The sequence below is a fragment of the Bactrocera dorsalis genome, chromosome 5, assembly GCF_023373825.1.
Source record: "Bactrocera dorsalis isolate Fly_Bdor chromosome 5, ASM2337382v1, whole genome shotgun sequence".
NCBI classification, from domain to species: domain Eukaryota; kingdom Metazoa; phylum Arthropoda; class Insecta; order Diptera; family Tephritidae; genus Bactrocera; species Bactrocera dorsalis.
In genome coordinates this window covers 57,131,016-57,149,894 of record NC_064307.1, presented here as the reverse complement: position 1 = coordinate 57,149,894, position 18,879 = coordinate 57,131,016, and the positions used below count along the sequence as shown (strand labels likewise).

The 18,879-nt window shown below is 36.6% G+C and overlaps 1 protein-coding gene across 2 annotated transcripts; it reads left to right on the top strand.

Moving 5' to 3' along the window:
* Positions 1–1,154: 1,154 nt before the first annotated feature.
* Positions 1,155–2,058, top strand: LOC125778956 (uncharacterized). 2 transcript variants are annotated; one of them, XR_007423051.1, is made up of 4 exons: positions 1,155–1,284; positions 1,367–1,611; positions 1,677–1,836; positions 1,903–2,058. XR_007423051.1 is itself a non-coding variant. In XM_049458864.1 (3 exons), the coding sequence occupies exons 1-3, from the start codon at positions 1,155–1,157 to the stop codon at positions 1,692–1,694; spliced, it is 393 nt and encodes a 130-aa protein (XP_049314821.1). In that variant the 3' UTR covers positions 1,695–2,058. The 2 variants fall into 2 exon arrangements, 1 of the variants encoding a protein (XP_049314821.1); XM_049458864.1 differs by having other exon boundaries at positions 1,677–2,058.
* Positions 2,059–18,879: the final 16,821 nt, after the last annotated feature.

Here is an 18,879-nt window from a genome sequence, read left to right as displayed (position 1 = left end):
GCCTTCACCAGATCTAATACTCATCGTCACTAATAATACGTTTTATGAAAACCTCTGAGTCGGAAAGCATTGTTTCAGACACGTTAACGCGACGCTGTTTTTCGAAAAATTCAGTGATTTTATATCCAATCGTATTCTATTGACGTGTTGATCACCGGTTGATATTGATGACCATCCTATATATGTTTATAGTAGTGGTACTGCCGAAGTTAACGTTTTTCTGGTTTTATAAAGCATTATTCGGAACTAAGCAGCGCAACCAGGTGGAGGTTGTGGTGCGCTCCTCTAACCACCATTGTCGTCAATAGATAGTAATAACTCACCTATTATTAGCAGGACTACAACTCCAAGCCATGTCTTACTAAAGTCATTTCACTCTTTTATTTGTGCATATTTATCAAATCGCTGCAATTAAGGCGAACGAACGAGAGCAAGGTAAGAACTCGCGTACCACCTTCGCCGCGTTCAATTGAATTTAATTGGAGCTGTCAAGTGGAAGTAATAAATATAAAATTGGCAAACAAGCACAGCTAAATTAGAGCGCATCCTCCGCTGCAGTTGCGGACGCTAAATCCAGGTGCACTGTGCGTTTAATGAAACTACAATTTGAACCGATAATTCCTTGGAAAGCCAACGTTATTGGCAGCGCCCTGCGCAGGGATATGAAAATCGTTAGCAATATCGTTGTTAACTAATGATTTGTATTAAACAGCCAATTCAGCGACAACCCGACTACACATACATAGCTACATATGTACACTCACATACACACACATATAGTATATGTAGATGTTTACTTACAACTACCCAGCAAACATATTGGCAAGCGTTTTGTAAATTAAGATTGCAGCAAGCTTGCATAAATAAGAGTTTTGCGAACGTCGTTGACAATTTGCTTGGAAATGCAAGTGTTTCATAAATTTAAGCAAAACGTGTAGTTCTCGCCGCAAAAGATTGTGCTAATAAGTTGTGTTAATAAATTATGTAAAATTGTTCTTAAAGTTGTTAAATTAAGTGCGTTTGATACTTTTAATTATCATTTGCTATTAAAAAAGGTAATAATCTACTTATTTAATGTCTGCAGCAAAAAAGAAGAAAATTGTTGTGCGCAGCAGCTTCGAAATTTTTGAACATTTATTTACTCATAGCAGATCATGTCGCAGAACAATCTCAATTACATCGTCGACCCCATTAATGATGACATCGCATCCTCACAAACTATTTATGTGATGCAACCAAGTCCAAGCACAACAACAACTTCTTTGGATAGTGCAACGTCGTCGGGTAAGATATTTATTTTTAAAGGATACTTTTAACATAACACCGCAACACTTTTCTCATATTTGTTTTATATTTTTTTCCGCAGCAATTCAAACAGTAATCATCGACGCATGTCAAAAGGCTGTTGAAAAGGTGGAGGAAAAAAATAAGCTAATATTGTTGCGCCTAACAGAAAACGTTGAGGGGATGCGCAAAGAAATCATTGATCTTAAAAAAGCGGTATCACATAATAACGCTACTATTATACCAAGCAAGCCGTATGCTAATATTGAAGACTTCATCAATTTTGAGAAAACTATTCTGGAAGATATAGATAAATTTTCCTTGCTGGTAAGAATTTAAATTTGAAATACCCGGTGACTGTATACTGATGTCGATTTTATTTATATTTTTAGAAGGCAGATCTAAAATGATGGTCAACATCCAATTCGAGAAAATTTGTTACGAAAGCGTGGCAGAAGTTTATGACTGACAAAGTTGCTGAGAGCTTTTCCTGGCGAGGAGCTGCAGATAAGAAGTGCATTAGGGCCTTCACTGTCGCCACTGCTATTCACCGTAAGTCAAATACGTTTAAAAGGTTTCTAGTTACATTTCTATATTCATATTTAAATTCTATTGCAGAAACTTTCGCTGAAAATGCAGGCAAGGAAGAGGACTTTGTGTTTGCCTCTAAGTCATATTTCCAGTACGCAAAAAATCGTATTAAAATTAAAACAACAAAAAAAGTAAACTAAAATACTACGTAGTAATGATTTTTTAAATGAAAAAAACAATGAAGTTCCTATTTTTATATTTTAATGTAATATTATTCTATGAAGAAACCAAATTCAATAAAAAAACATATCCAAAACAAAGTAAATGTTTAAAACGCTTATTTATTTCATTAAAAATACGTGTTTTTTAAGCATTTTCTAAACGTGTTTTATAAGCATTTAGAAAACGTGTAATTACGTGACTTTAAAAACATGTTTTGCAATTGTCTTTTAAACGCTTATAATGATGGGTCCGTTTCGATTATAAACCCCTTACTTTGATGTCTTTTGTAAAGGTCACAGCAGCGTTTTATAAGTGTTTTGCTTACATTTGAACGCTTACAAAAAGCTTATTTTTATATGTAAATGCTGGCTGGGTATAAGTTAGTGCAGCCTTGGAAGCGCGCTATAAACTGTGTTGGATTGTTGTGGGCGTCGTAATCATACCGCATGTGTTGTTGTTATTCTTACTGTCAATTTTGTTGTCACTATTGCAACGCTAACCAGCTAGAAGGATGATTGTACAAAAAGCGGGAAAAGCGGATAAAGATAAAATTGCAGCGGTTTGCATTAAACGCAGTCTTTGCGCTCTTACTTCTATCTACAAGAGTCGTAATGGAAGCTCCTTTGTGGCTAAACCCAGTGGAAAGTTCGTTTATGTAGTTTGAAGTAACCTCTGCTTAAGGCAATACTATACGAATTATTGCTTTGGCTGGGATGAAAACACAAAATAATTATATACGCCTGCCTTATAAGATATCTCAAAAAGTAAGAGACTAGTTCGCGTATATACAGACAAATGGATGGACATGGCTCAGTTTCTCATCCTGATCATTTATATAAAGGGTTGTTCATTTCGATATTCTCTACATTTTTAAAAGAAAAAACAAAGAAACTTCAAATTTAATGTGGAATGTTTATTATCATTTGAAAGCACATTTTTGGCATTTATTTTGTGAAGATTCTCTCTTTCAAATGTTTGTCCGCGGCTTCGTCTCAGAAAGTCCATTATTTGAGTTCAATTTTCGATGGCTCATTCGATCATTTCGACTGATAACTGGCGAAATAAACGCGTGATATTTTGCTCCCAGGCGTGATTGTCCGCATAGACTTCAGACCTTACATACCCCACTAGAAAAAGTCTAACGGTTGAGCGGCTTCAGTTCTTGCACAAGCTATATTTTGTACACTTTCAATTTAAGATTTCGACGCCAAATGCGTTAAGTCGTTCCATACGTCAATCCGAGTTGTTGCCAACGGCGTCGTATCGTGTCTTCGTTTAAAATCACAGTTATGGCTGCTACATTTTCTTCACTGCGTGGTGGACGGGGTCAATTCGGTCGAATATTATCCAAGAATCAATATTGGGTCCCAAGATAGGTGATGGTGTTGCGAATAATACGCTCTGTAGGCCGATTATGTTGAGCATAAGTTGAGCGAAGCGTGCGAAATAAATTCCTTACAGAGGGTGAGTTTCCGTAAAAAAGTTGAACGATTTGTAAACGTTGTTCAGGCGTAAGTCTTTCCATGATGAAATGCCAAACAAATACTGAACAGTAATTACATGACAGCTTGACATGACTCACGCGTGATCTGTCTAACAAAGGCTCTTGAAAATGGTACCCCTACTTGGATTACCCTTTATGTACTTTATAAATTCTCCGATGTTTCTTCAAAATAATGCTTAGTCTAGAGAAATCCATACAAAAAGCAAGCTAATAACTTCTCCATTAACATCAATTTATTTGTAACCTGGACCACACTGTCAGAAAAGCTCTCTTTAAATTTTTGCGAAATAAAAATATATCGACCACTTAGTCGGTTTGGTTTAGTATCTTTCTATAAAATGCTACTCAAACTATTTTTTTGAAGTTATTGTGTTCCAGTATCACTCAAAAGAAACCAGGTATACTTGCACGAGTATTTATAATTTTGTTAGAGAGAGTCAATATTTTAAGAAATTTTCAAGATTTACTAATTTTGATTCCAGAATTAGGGGAGAAACCTAGCAAACTTAACATGCAACATTCTTAAAAAGAACTTTAAGATTATATACTACTTCTTTTGGTAATACTTTTATTCCTCCTTAGTGCCCTAACCACAGGCCTTTGTTTGTCAAGGTTTGTGCCAATGAATCTAAATCGTCTATCTCATATTAGCTCGATATTGTGTGATTTAATTATACTCTACTGCTATTACTCTCGTGGAGTATTCGTTTATTCACGGCAACAATGTGGAAACCAAAAGACTACTCTTGCGTTCATAAATTGATTACCAGAAAACCTGTTTTTCGACTAAGGAAAGAAAATCGCATCACTTCCGCACTGGTAGTCTTACTATCTAATACATATAGCGTGGTTAGTGATGACTGCTAAAGACTACAGCAAATTTGTACGAATTACGAGAGTAAAAAGGAAATACAAATTGTAATACAAATATCATAGGGATTTGTGTTGTCAACAAATCGGAAGCCATTGTAATGGGTATAATTTTGTGTGCTGTCTTAGCTCAGTTTTTCCGCTCAATTAGTTCTGAAAGCTGGCAGTCATTGTTTAAGCTATGTAAATTTACACGGGTCGGTATGCATTGCAGTTACATTGCTATATGAGAGTTCTCCTATGAGGTCTTTTAGTTAAAATGCTAATGAGTTTTATTGTTATTGAAGAAGAGAGTAAAATATAGAGTAGTAGTAATTGTACTCAAAGTGGTTAAAAATTATAATCTATATTTAAATGATTATTGACGTTCAAAGATGTTCACTAGGTTCTTGTTTTAAGGTGTTAGATTAGTCGCGGTATGCTAAAGACCCTAATAGGTGAACTGGTATATTTTAGAGAAGGAGCCAGCTGACCATATATCTAAAAAAGTCACAGCTATCAACCAGAATGACGACTGATCAATAAACTTACTCAAAACTATTCGACAGTGGTAAACAATGGCTTTCACACGTATGTAATACCATACATTTAATATCTAATATTATTTATTTAAATTTTGGAATTAAAATTTTCAAACGAGTGGCAACGGCAACCCTAAAAATATCGTTGATATAAATATTTATTAAATATGTTTTCAATTATTTTTTTTTTAATATGTTACCTACGTACATATAGTATATTGCTAACTTGATTGAAAGAGCTACCAACCCTATTTGATTTGTTTTATTTGAAAAATAATTGTGAACAGTTGGCGACATTTCTGAAGATATTTTTCATACATTATATATATGTATTTGTTTAAGTATAATGCAAACATACTTCATTGAAGACAAATTATTTATTTGCCATTTTAAAAAAAGCTGGCAACCTTGTAGCTTAATTCTGTTTGAAACCAGTACGAGTATTACACCAAACAACTTAAACAATGAATTTCTTTTCATTTAATCTTTACCAAAGTGATCATATGGCAAAATAATTGTGAACAGGTGGCAACATTTCTGAAAATATTTTTTTGAAATAATATATCAATCTATTTATTCATAAATAAAAACATATTTCATTGAATAAGAATTATTTATTTGCCATTTTAAAAAAAGCTGGCAACCTTGTAGCTGTTTTTGGTTTGAAATCATGTGTACGTGTATTATACCAAATGAATCAAACAATAAATTTTTTACATTTAATCTTTACAATGGTGGTCATTTGACAGAAAATTGATAGCAGGTGGCAACACTTCTGAAGTAAAAAAAATATGAATTCTTTTATTTGTACATACTTCATTGAATAAAAATTATTTATTTGCCATTATAAAATAAGTTGGCAACTTTGTTGCGGGTTTTTTTTTTTTGATACCATATTCCAGTATTACACCAAACAACCCAAAAATATATTGCTTTGCATTTAACCTTTAATAATCCTAATTGCAAAGCGACATCGCTAAAAAATTTCGTTGCGTTACACAATATTGTTGCATCCATCGATTAGCTACTGCTTTTACGAAAAAATTACGAATATTTTAGTTAAACAACTTTTTATCATTTTTACTCTTCTTTTCCTATAAATTTACCAGCATGTCCAAAAGCTGTTCCATGCTCTAGTGATGATTAATTTCATCTCGCTGTAACTAAATTTTTTATTTCAATTACTAAATATTCTTTCATCGGAATTTTGGCAAGCACACACACATTTTTTACGCGCGCATTCTGGACATAGTATTTATTTGCCGAGTGGCCGAGCGCCTTTGCTAAAGCCCGTATGTTTCTATGCGCGTGTAATTTATGAAATTCGATATCCGCCCCAAATTTGGCGAAATTCCAACTATTAGAAATAGTTACACGCCTGCACAAGTTATGCACTGTTCTGGCTTTTATTTTCACATCTGTGAGCTATTGACTTGTATTTGTGTTCGTGTTGTGTGGCGCCAAAAGGACGACAAAGCGACAACAAAAGCTTAATACGCGGATATAAAATTATAAAATAGTGATTTCTGTGCTCGACCTCGAGCAAGCATTTAAATATCTAGCGGAAGTCATATTCGGTTTCTAGTAAATCTTGATGGAAGGACGGATGGACACTTTTCCCTTTCTACTCTTTTGGCAAGTCTTGAATTTTAAATTCGGTAGTGCTGTAACGAAGCAATGGGAAACCTAACGGATGGACGATGTTTTGAAGCTCAAAAGCTATAACCTTTCGGTAAGTTTCGACTGTTGTTATAAAAACCTTAATACTTCCGTTGATGAAGTTCTAATTAACTTAATATATCTACACAGAAACCACCTTAAGAAATTCTAACGAAGAACCGGACTTACGGTTTACGGAGATAACGTTCTCAGAAGCTATGGCCTCCTTAGGAAGAAGTACCGGTTGATGTCCCACGCTCAGATGATGAGTTCTTGCTATCCTACTCGTTAGAGTAGTTGGCTAAAAAATCATAATATTTTCGTAAAAAGCTTGAAGACAGTATTTGCGACAAAGAGGTGGAGTGTTGTAGTTGTGAATTGAAAAGGATTATGCTTAAAAAGGGTGAAAAGGGCGTAAGTTCACGCTAACGAAGCCGATGAATTGAGTCTTTAATACTTTCGTTGGAAAAAACGCAACCGAACTACCTAGAACCTACTTTCCGTAGCACACTAAACCAATTTAGCAAAACTTTCACCAACACTGTAAGTGGACGCCTTCATTAAAAAGCACAAACGTTACAATCAGAATCAGACTTCTCACTAAGCTTAAGTGCGCTTAGTAAACTCGAAAAAAATAAGTTGCCAGAACTAAACAAATTGTAAATTAATTTAATTTGCTTCAAGCAAACTCCCACTGCCCGCTAACTTCTGAAGCCAACATCTTGTGCCACTCGGTTTAGTAAACTTCGCCATCACTTTGAAATTAGTCGTCGTCAGGTATGCGCAGCTGTACAGTTGTACGGGGCTCTTAAAATGTTCTCAACTTGCCGGCAGCTCAGCGTGAAGTGCCTTCATCTCGAGTGTCATTCAATCATTTATCGCAATTGCCTTGCAACTCTACTAAGTTGCTGCACACTGTTGCAAAGCATAAGGCGTAGGGGCAAACCCACCATACAATGACGTTGATTGTTCGCTAAGTAAGTTTGTAATAGTTGGTGGCTTTCGAGGTAGACTGTTTGGTTGTTGTTGCTTATCCTGATTCAAAGTTTTTTTGTTAGTTTCTTTTCTCCCACAACTGCTTTAGTTACTGCCATAATGTTACAGTACAAAGTCGACGCTTTCCTTAACGTAATTTGAAATAAATTTTCCAAATTGCGTTGAGTCGGTTCCTCAGACAAAATTCGATATTCTCAGATTAAAAGTTCACTGAAATCTTAGAATTTATCAATGGCGAATATTAAGTCATCGGTTCAAGCGTCCCCTCTCCGTAGTCTTAACAAAAACAAATTGAATTCAATACTCGGTGCAAATCTACAGTAAGTCCGAGGTTAACCTTTATAAATAAGCAGTGTTCGATGATTTTAGAGATAAGACGGCTCTTGAGTGAGACCCCAAAATTTCGAAAATATTTCTATTTCCTCCTAAATTAACTCTAAATGTTGGACCGAACTTTGAATTAAGCGTACTCTAAATACATCTGCGCCAGCGGTAGACTTTATTGCGCGTTTGAAGACTCGCTCTCACACCTACATACATACAGACTTGAGAGGCAATTTATATTGCGCCAGCTGAGCGCGTCAAAAGTTGCATTTAAGCAAATCAATTAGAACCCGCCGTGTCCCACGAAGCATGAAAATTATTAATTTAATCACAGAAGAAGAAGAAGAAGGAGAAGAAGAGAAAAAAGCAAAGAAATCCACGAGAACACGTACTTAGATTCTTACTTAACGCTTTTTTGCTCATGCTCGTCGCCAATTGCAGCGTTGCAACAACAATATACTCTACAACAAGAAATGAAGCGTTAAATATCCTTACGGGAATTCACTACACTGCTGTCGGCGTTTTCGCCGTCGGTCGTATTGTCCAGAGTGTGTGACGCTTGTCAGCCGTAAGTAATTAAATCTCAACCGTTGGCGACGCTGCACTGCGGCGAAAAGCCAATTACTTTTTCCGCTGGGCTTTTGGTTTTGGCGTTTCGTCGGACGGCAACAATTCGCGGATATGTGTGTCTGTGACAGCGTGTTCATGAGCTAAAATTAAAATGCAATACAAGTGTGAGCTTAAATATGGACCGACTGGCTCCTGCTACGAGCGCTTTGTGATTAAAGTAAAGTAAAGTGTCGGAATTCATTAATAAAATTCTGCTCTGAAGGAACGTTCGAAAGTATCTCTATTTTTGCTTGTATGAGATATTTTTTAGCTCAGTTGGAACTAGCCCGAGATTTCGCAATTGTTTCACGCCCCAAAGGGGGAGGTGGCCGGCTATTAAAGATAACCAAAATATCACGTCATGTGGCATGTTCTAGTCTCTTTTTCTGATGGATCTAAATATTGACTATTTATACATTTACCCATTTCAATTAAAGTTGAAATCGCCAAATAAATCATAAAAGTTATCAACCGGTTATATTTTTTTAGTGCAAGCCTTCACGGGACCCAATATGCAAAGGCTTTTATATTGAAGCCACTTAGTTAAGGTGCCTACGCACTAAATTTTTTTTCATGAGTTCATCGACAACTCATTTGGTTGGGAATATTTGAAATACCGCAATGGTCGTTGGTTCGTAATGTTTGAGGTACGTTTTTCCGACGGCTGTTACGTTTAGCGGGAAGCATTACATCTAATTTTCCACGAATGTCATCTAAACCTATCTGAGTTTTCGGTTTAGAGATAGTCACAAGTTTAGTATATGTCCCACGGTCGGAAGCTGGATTTACTTATAATCACGTTTTTGGTATGCGACAAAGTTGATCAGCCTCATTGAATTTTCGGTAGTTACATCATGACGTATCAGGTAAAACTTAAAAGCATAATTCAGAAGTGTAAAACAGGTACGAGGGCTGCTATATATATTTCTGGCCTAATAATGAAAATAGGAATATTTATCAAAATATTCTCCATCAAGATTTATACACTTTTGCATGCGCTCAAACCAATTTTCGAAGCACTTTTTCCACTCCGATTGAGACACCTCCAAAACATGGTTTTTGAATGCTTCAACAGCATCTTCTGGCGACGAAAATCGTTGACTTCTTGATGTGTGGGAATAAAAAGAAGTCATTGGGTGCCAAGTCAGGGCTGTACGGTGGATGACCCATCAATTCGACGTTTTGGCCGGTCAAAAAGGCGCTGGTTTGAGCCGATGTGTGAGAGCTCGCATTGTCATGGTGCACAATGATTCGTCATCTCTTGTTCGTTTTTCGAATTTCTCCGAAGACTTCAGGCAAACAAATGGTGGTGTACCACTCAGAATTGACCGTCCTACGTTGCTCAAGCGGAACAGTCGCCACATGACCAGTTTTGCCGAAGAAACAGGCGACCATTTGCTTCGAAGTGCTTCTTCCACGAACAAATTTCGTTGGATTTGGCTCGTCTTGGAAGACCCACACGGTCGATTGCTGTTTTGTTTCGGGCTCATACGCATAGATCCATGATTCGTCACCTGTAACGATCTTATAAACGTCTTTTGAAGCACCGCGATCGTATTTTTTCAGCATTTCTTTACACCAATCCACACGAGCCTTTTTTTGAGCGATTGTCAAATTGTGCGGGATCGAATGAGAACAAAACTTTTTTACGGCCAGGTGTTCATGCAATATCGAATGTATGCTGGTGGGAGAAATGCATAGGCATGCCTCTATCTGAAGGTATGTTACATGACGGTCTTGCATTATCAGTTCACGTACGGCATCGATGTTTTCTGGCACAACGGCTGTTTTTGGACGACCTTCACGGAATTCGTCTTTGAGCGAGCGTCGGCCACGATTGAATTCGTTGTACCAATTTTTCACAGTGCTATAGGATGGTGCTTCATAGCCATACAAAGATTTTAGTTCATCGATGCACTCTTGTCGTGATAATCCACGTCGAAAGTTGTGAAAAATGATCGCACGAAAATGTTCACGAGTTAATTCCATTTTTTGGCCGAGATGAATTTTTTAATTCCCTGTAAATAAAACAATTCACGATTAAATGACAAAACGTTCTGAGTGATGTTATGCTAAAAAATGTCAAACTTTCCAATGGAAAGGTCAGATTGCGCCTGGCAACACTTAGTGTTGCCTAGGCCAGATATATTTATAGCAGCCTCCGTATTTTTGCTAAAAATATCAGTTTACTGTAAAAATTTAATATAAAATGACCATTATTTTTCCATTTGATTGAAGTTTTAATGGGCCATATTTAGAATGATTTATTATCATTATTTCAATTTTTAATACATATTTCATAGGCTATATCATAAAGCCAATCTAAGAACCCTCGCTCTCATTGGCGAAAAACAGTCCATTTTCACAACCTTCTTTTAAGGATTATTTTTCCTCCACAAATCATTAACCACAGACAGGAACCAGTAGTCATAAATTGGTGCCAGCCCCTGGTTATAAGGTGGAGACTTGACAATCTCCCTACCATGCTTCCAGAGCATTATCGCTGTATGTGACTTGGCGTTGTCCTGATGAGGCAATATTCATCTCTTTTTGCTCAAGCTGTCATCTCTTTCTTCAGACGGTTAATTTGTGTACAGTACGGGCTCGAATTAAGAGTTGGGTCGTAGCTTATATTAAATAATTCCTCAGCAATTCTAGTAAACACATATTAAAATCTTCTGCTCAGTCAAACCTGGTTGGGTATTGTTTGCGCCAGCTTCCTGCTATTCGACCTCGGCAGTTTTCACTCAACATTGTCGTGAGTGATCTACTTCTCATCACCAATAATCATTAGCTTCAGGATCGATTTTGTTGCGATTCAGCAGCGATGCTCAGATGTCCATGACCATGAGGTCGTTGCGCGTTAACTCGTGTGGCACATCCGTACATGACAAGTGAATATAATTAAGGCGCCAATTAAAAATCTCACCGCTTCAAATGATCAATTTTATAGAATGTGTACGATTGTATATTAGTGTATATGTGTATGTGTATATATCTGCACACTTTAAACCAATACATCACTCAAGTTGTGGCTCATTAGATGCAACAGTCGAGTTGTTAATTTGATGCAAGTGTTTTTGCCTGTGTGTATGTAGATGTTTATCCCTAGCATGAGAGGTCTATAAGTAAGGGAGATGCAGCGGTAATATGTATGTGTCTGTATTTACCTCTGAATATTTGTATGTACGTACAAGTCAGTATATGAGCTCATATGCAAGTTGATTGCAATTCTGCGTGGTAATATTGGCTGCGGTTCGGCGGTTTATACATCTTACATATATTTATACAGGGTCATCTAGTTAGCATGGATAGATATTGAATTATAAGAACATAGGGGCTGATAGCGTTAGCCAACAAGCTATCGAGCTGATCATCCCTGGCCGAATATGAATCCATTTCGGCCGGGAAAGCAGGTAAAATGATTCAGTGAGATAAGCAAAGAAGCCCCCTCGCGACCCCAAAAACAATACCATCTCAGATACATATAAAGTGTCTGCCGAGCCGACGCGTTCGTTGTATTAAAGTACTTAGTATTGAACCTTTTGGCAACTTGAATGATTTACTAGTCTTTATGGAAAGGCATTTAAATTCCAAGTGCTTGGCATATAGCTGACTTTAAGTCGTATTAAACCCATACCACAAAACCCTGTGTTGTTATGTCTGGCCTAAGTGCAATCGCGCGTTAATCTAATTATGTTTGCGTAAGCCAGTCGCATGCTAATAATGCAACATATCTGGCTTGATTTACTTATCGAAAGGTGTGTGTGCATATAAATCTCTTTGGCGCCGCTAGCTGGTGAGATGAAAAACAACGGAGGCTGTATGCAGTTTCGTTGATATTTTATCATTTAATTTAAACAATTCAGTTGTTAAGTTCGGTAAAGTTTTTTATAATTTGTTAGAGTTTAATTTTTTAGGTAAGGCGGCATTCTAAGGTTCATCTTTTCGAGTTGATACCAGAAAGGTTTTTAAAGGCAGGCTAAATATATTTTAAGTGTAGACATTATTGAAAATGTTCCTACTATTTCATTCCAAAAATAGTTTATAGGGATAACTGATGATGTTTTCTTTATACCCTTATAACTCTTACATATCGCTCATTTGCTGCAAGACCGGCATAAATCAAAAAACGTGATTTTTGAGTTAATGCTGCAGAATTGTTCGTTATATCATACTTCATGTTGAGTGAAAAATTCATATGAAAACCTCTTATATGCTCCGCTTGAGAAGAGGTGTAAGGTTGGAGTTACCGTGTAAGGTTGTAGTCAGTTGAAACTTTTTAACGCGTTTTCTGGAAAATCGATTTTTTTTAACTAATTCCGGTCTTGCAGCAAATGAGCGATATGGAGTTAGGATTGTCATCACTAAACTAGTACTAATTTTTGATTTACTGTAATTTTCTGGAGAGGTTAAGCGAGTTTTAGGTTACGGGATCACTGTAATGTTTTTCAAGCAGAAGTGCTTGGCAGTAAGGTAGCATTACCCGTATTGCTCCAAAATTCACTTGTAGGCAGGTTATAATTCACTTCGACAGCAAACTGGCAACACTAACGTTGAGTTCGTTCATTGTGTGCTCTAAGTGGTTTTCTTCACAATCAAGCTACATACTTTATTAACAAGATTTTTCTCGGTGCCTGGCCATCGCGGAATCACTTGTCGGACGCTAATTAACAAGGTTATAAGGAGAAATGTAAGGTATAAACATTCAAAACCTTTATTCTCCATTGCCCAGTTTTTGTACGTCTGCGCTTGAAATACTTTAGCAGGGTAGATAGTGGAAATAATTATAGCCGTCTCAACAAATTTTTGATTTAATAGTAGCAATCTTGTTGGCATTCGTAAAAGAATCAGTGGGAGCCACTGAGAACCAAGTGAGAACTATGAGAATCACTGAAAGCCAGAGAGAGTTATTAAGAATCACTGAGAGCAACTGAGAACCAGGAACAGTCATTGAGAATCGGGGAGAGTCCGTGAGAGAATCAGGGGGAATTAAGTGGGAACTAAGGACAGTCACTGAGAACTAGGAAGAGCCAGTGAGAGCCACTGGGAACCAGTGAGAATCAGTGAGAACTACTGAGAATCAGGAACAGGTATTGAGAGCCAACGAGAATCAGACAGAACCACTCAGAATCAGGAAGAGCCACTGAGATTCAATGAGAATTAGAAAGAACCAAGGCAGAACTAATGACAGTCACTGAGAGCCGGGGAGAGCCAGTGAGAACCAGGGAGAATCAGTTGGAACTACTAAGGACCAGAAAGAGCCACTGAGACAATGAGAATCATATAGAATCAAGGCAGAACCATGTAGAGTTATTGAGAAACAGGGAGAGCCAGTTTGAACCATTTAGAACTAGCTAAAGTCAATGAAGCCACTTAAAATCCAGCAAAGGGTGTGAGAATCAGTGAGAGCTATAATTTTAAGCTGGCTAGGCCTTAGTGTAGTGCCATATTAATAGTATATACATACATACTCGTACATGTATGTATATCTTCGAACTTTCTTAATTTTATTTAAGTAAAAAAAAACTCCTTTATTTAGAGTTCTTGGTTGACATGTAGACTATCCGTGTTATAGCTTCAGTCTTGTTATATAGTACACCACTTTCATTTGTCAACTAATTAGAGAGTCTTTCCCAGAGAAAAATGTGCTATTTTCCGAGTTTTCTTTTAGGTAATTCCGTTCCCGTATTATTTAAAAAAAAAAATATCCAAACACGATTCTGTAAAGTTTTATATATATACATATAATTTCGGAGACAGAAGGTCTATTTTGGAATGAAGCCTATCCTATCCTTGACCATAGCCAGTATTTGTTTCCATGAGTCGTCAGTCTGTAGTCCCGCTAGCTCAAAAGGCGGTGGTGTGAAAAATTGTTGACACCATGTAATAAGATTAAGGGAAATTTCGAAACTTTTTATTCCACATTGAAAAGGAAAACTTAACTAAAACTTTTGAAAATCTAAAATTGAGTATAAATTATTTCTCCAAGTCGGAAGGATGGAAGATAAAATGAAAAAACCACAAATGTCAAATCAGTGACAAAATTGTGGTCGTCTGCGTATAATATATCACTATTACCGCGTCCCACCTCACCCAAAAGTTGTTTACAAAACAACTTAATTTTTGTTTTTGCATTTAAGCACACCCACTCTGTGACCTTCCTAACGACATCTACATCTGATATATGTGGGCGTAGCACGATCCTGACCATAACTGTCAGTAATGGTCACCGATGTGGTGTCAGTAATGCTGACAATTGGTTAACGCAATAAATTTTCAATACCATTATTTTTTTTATCACTGTATACGCTTTTTACTCATGTGTTTGTGGTTGTGTTATTTGTCCGTGATTGCTGCAGTATTACGGTTGTTTTTGCTCACGATATGTTGACTGCTTCGCCACAAACAACCGTTGTATTATACTTCTACGATTTGAGTTAAATACTCGTCCGTGTACTGGTTTGCTTGACTTCATGCTCGACTTATTCTGCAGTATTTTGCTTTTCGCTCGCTTTGCTTGAACGCTACGAAATATAAGGTAAATTTAAATGTACAAACGTTGGTAAAAATAATTGTACTTTGTTTTAATTTTATTTGAATTTTGTGTTCTGGAAAATTATGAAGGTTACATTGTTGATAAAATATTTGCTTTGGGAACGAAAATACGCTGAAAAGGAAACTTCTTGATTGGTATTTGAATAAAAGAAGAATAAAATATAAATTAGGGATCGCGTAAGGTGGACAGGGGTATCTTTAAATCAAATTAATGCTTTTTAAGTTAAACTAAATTAAGCTCATAATCTCTCAAGAATTTGTGTAATGAGCCTTATAAGTATGTAATATGGAATTTTCCAATTAATAAATAAACCAAGGCGCTAATGGCCGCTTAGAACCCAGACTTAATACGAAAGCTCTTTGTTGCTTGCCCTAAGTACCCGCTGGTTTCATTGTTTATCAAGCGTTCATCAAATTTAAAACTAGAAAGCTCTGTGCTGTTTTAAAACTCAGACTCTTAAACGTGCTTTTTTCGTGGCAGTAAACACGAGACAAAGAAAGTCATACAATTTTATAATCCCAGTAGACAGAAAACACATCTATTTCTTTCTCTAGCTCTCATTATTTCTCTCTCTCGTCAGTGATGTGTTTTCCTATAGAATATGAAGCGTTTGATATGCTGAAAAAATAAGAGAAAATAAAAGTAGTGATCTGAAAGGGCAAAAGTGTAGCCAGTTTATTGAGAACTTGAGATAAAACCGTTTTGGAATATACTCCTAATTACGAACGAGTTTGCTCTTCGCAAGGAAAGTGTATAAAATTCAATCGGTTTAAACTTATGATAGTTGAGGCTAAGCCTCTTGTTGGTTGGTGGATCTCAAATTTGATTAATTGGCGATCTTCTACAGTTAGGATGAAACTTTTAAAACATTTGACGACCAAGTTTATCTAGACCTGCTTTAAGATTTTAAGGATTAGCTCATTTTTATATTCAGTGGGTTTTCGAAAATGTAACTTGGACGTATTTTATCCGACCAAAACCATCAACAAAATATCTGTTGCACTTAAAGCAATAACAAAAAGTCTGTTGATCATTAATTTGATGCTTTCATCTGAGAATAAAGGCCCATGTAGATACAACTTTGCTCGCTATACGTGACAGTTCATACTGAAAGAACTAAACGAAGAAAACGAAGGGTATACCAGAATGAACCCTTGCTTATCGCTTTCCTCTGACATTTAATACTTCGTATGTTGCTATTTTCATCTTAGTTTTAAAGTGATAACATTAAAAATGTTTGAGTTGTACGACTGTCTCAAAAATGCTATATGACCAAGGTGACAGATGTTGGTTAGAACACTTTATCAATATAGAGCCAACAAACGACTTTGCTTTTGATATAATATTTACTCTTAAAATTCTACAACACGTTTAGAATATTGTCATAAATAACAACAATTTTTATACTCTCGCAACAAAGTTGCTAAGGATAGTATTATAGTTTTGTTCACATAACGGTTGTTTGTAAGCCCTAAAACTGAAAGAGTCAGATATAGGGTTATATATACCAAATGATCAGGGTGACGAGTAGAGTTGAAATCCGGATGTCTGTCTGTCCGTCCGTCCGTCTGTCCGTCCGTCCGTGCAAGCTGTAACTTGAGTAAAAATTGAGATATCATGATGAAACTTGGTACACGTATTTCTTGGCTCCATAAGAAGGTTAAGTTCGAAGATGGGCAAAATCGGCCCACTGCCACGCCCACAAAATGGGCGTCATATACAGTTCAAAAATGGAAGAAATCGGATAATAGCCACGTCCACCTCCCATGCAAAGGTTATGTTGAAAATCACTAACAAAAAACAAAAAACGTCAGAAACACTAAATTTTACGGAAGAATTGGCAGAAGGAAGCTTCACGCAGGTTTGTTTTTTTAAATTTGTAAATGGGCGCCCACTTATGGACCAAAAGCCATATCTCAGGAACTACTTTACCGATTTCAATGAAATTCGGTATATAATATTTTCTTAACACCCTTATAACATGTACGAAATATGGGCGAAATCGGTTCACAACCACGCCTTCTTCCAATATAACGCTATTTTGAATTCCATCTGATACCTTCCCTGTAATATATATACATTAGAAACCAATGATGATAGCGGAATAAAACTTTACACAAATACGGTATTTGAGCTGAGGTATCCCTTGTGGAAAAATTGTCGTGATCGGACCATAACTTTTCAAGGTCCCTGATATCGAACACGAAGAACTCAGTGCCTAACCTAACCTAACCTAATTTTTCAACGAAAATATCGGTAAATCTCTCAGAATTTAATTCTAATTAATTTTACAGTTCTCAAGGCTGTATCTCGAAACTATTACTCGAATCAACTTGAAAATTTAGGACAATATTTCAGCGGTGTTGTAAAACATCGATTTTTTGAAACCCGTAAACCCACGTTAACCCTTAACTAGATTAAGGGATACCCCTGTCCATCTTATCCGATCCCTAATATAGAATTTATTCTTGTTTCATTCAAATACAAGTCAAGAAGTTTTCGCGATTTTCACCACGAAGTAGCGCACCTATTTTTGGGTGATATCTTATCGAGGAACATGCAACAGAAGGGATGTATGTATATGTTAAATATTTTGACCTCGATGAAGGCTAAGCCTCCACCACTATCTCACTCACATTATATCTAAGCGGCTGTTTAACTTGGTTTCTTGGACCGCAGCTATCGATACGCGTTTTCGGCTGATTAGAATAGGAGTCATGGTGCCTTTTTGCGATACTAGGGACCGTAGGCGTCCTTTGTTGGCCATTCGGCTGGAGTGGCGGTGCAGTGCGCGAACTGGGTGAAAATTGCACAGCTGTAGAGGCTAATGCAGGGGCAGATCTAGAAATAGTTTTGGGATGGGTGCAATATTTTTGATTTAATTGGCATTTTTTTTATTGCTATTAGGAGGAGCGCTGCCATAAGCCAAGAAACTAGGAATAATATTAAATTAACAATAAAGTAAACCACTTCATTGTACTTACTGTAAGGTTATGTATAATCTTTGCTGTGGTGAATGAGGCTTTTGAAGGAGTACCTTCGCAGCCATGGCTTAAATATACAATATTTAAAAAACCTCGAACTACTCATCAGTTAACCTAGTGGATGTCATAATTTATTCTTTATTAATTTTGATCAATACATTCCCCCCGCCCGAATAATATATTTATAAATGTCAACCATAATTTAAAAATTTTGTTCACAGCAAATAGTTTCCTTTTTTCCAACAAACGTTCTCTGTCTCTAATCTTCTTTCTTTTCACTCTATTTCTGTCTCTGTCTATATATAGTATCTAGCTTGTGACGATTCATTTTCTAACAACTTCATTTTCTAGGAAGGAAAGCTTGACTATTAATTTTCAGTAGTAGAATTTTTGCCTTCTAGTTCACGAGATGATTTGACTAACATTTCTTATTTACATAACGGTATTTACTTTACGCTCAGCTTCACTAAGGACTACATCCCGCTTTCGCATCACGCTAAACCCGAGTGACTTGTACATATCCACTCCCCCACATACACACACACTCTCCTAAGCTGAACACTCATAGAAATCATTGCATTTCACATATTTCATTGCATTCGCAAAATTCACTTAAAAGTTCAACGCATCGTAAAAAAGATTCCATGCATTTTCGTAATTGTGATATATGGATGTTATGAGTATGGGTATGAGCATTATCCTGCGGGAATGTGAACGCGCGCAAATACGTACCACACAATGTGGATATAAATGCAAATGGAAATGAAAATGCGACGACGAATGCAAATGCAAATATTTGCATAGCTGGCCAAACGG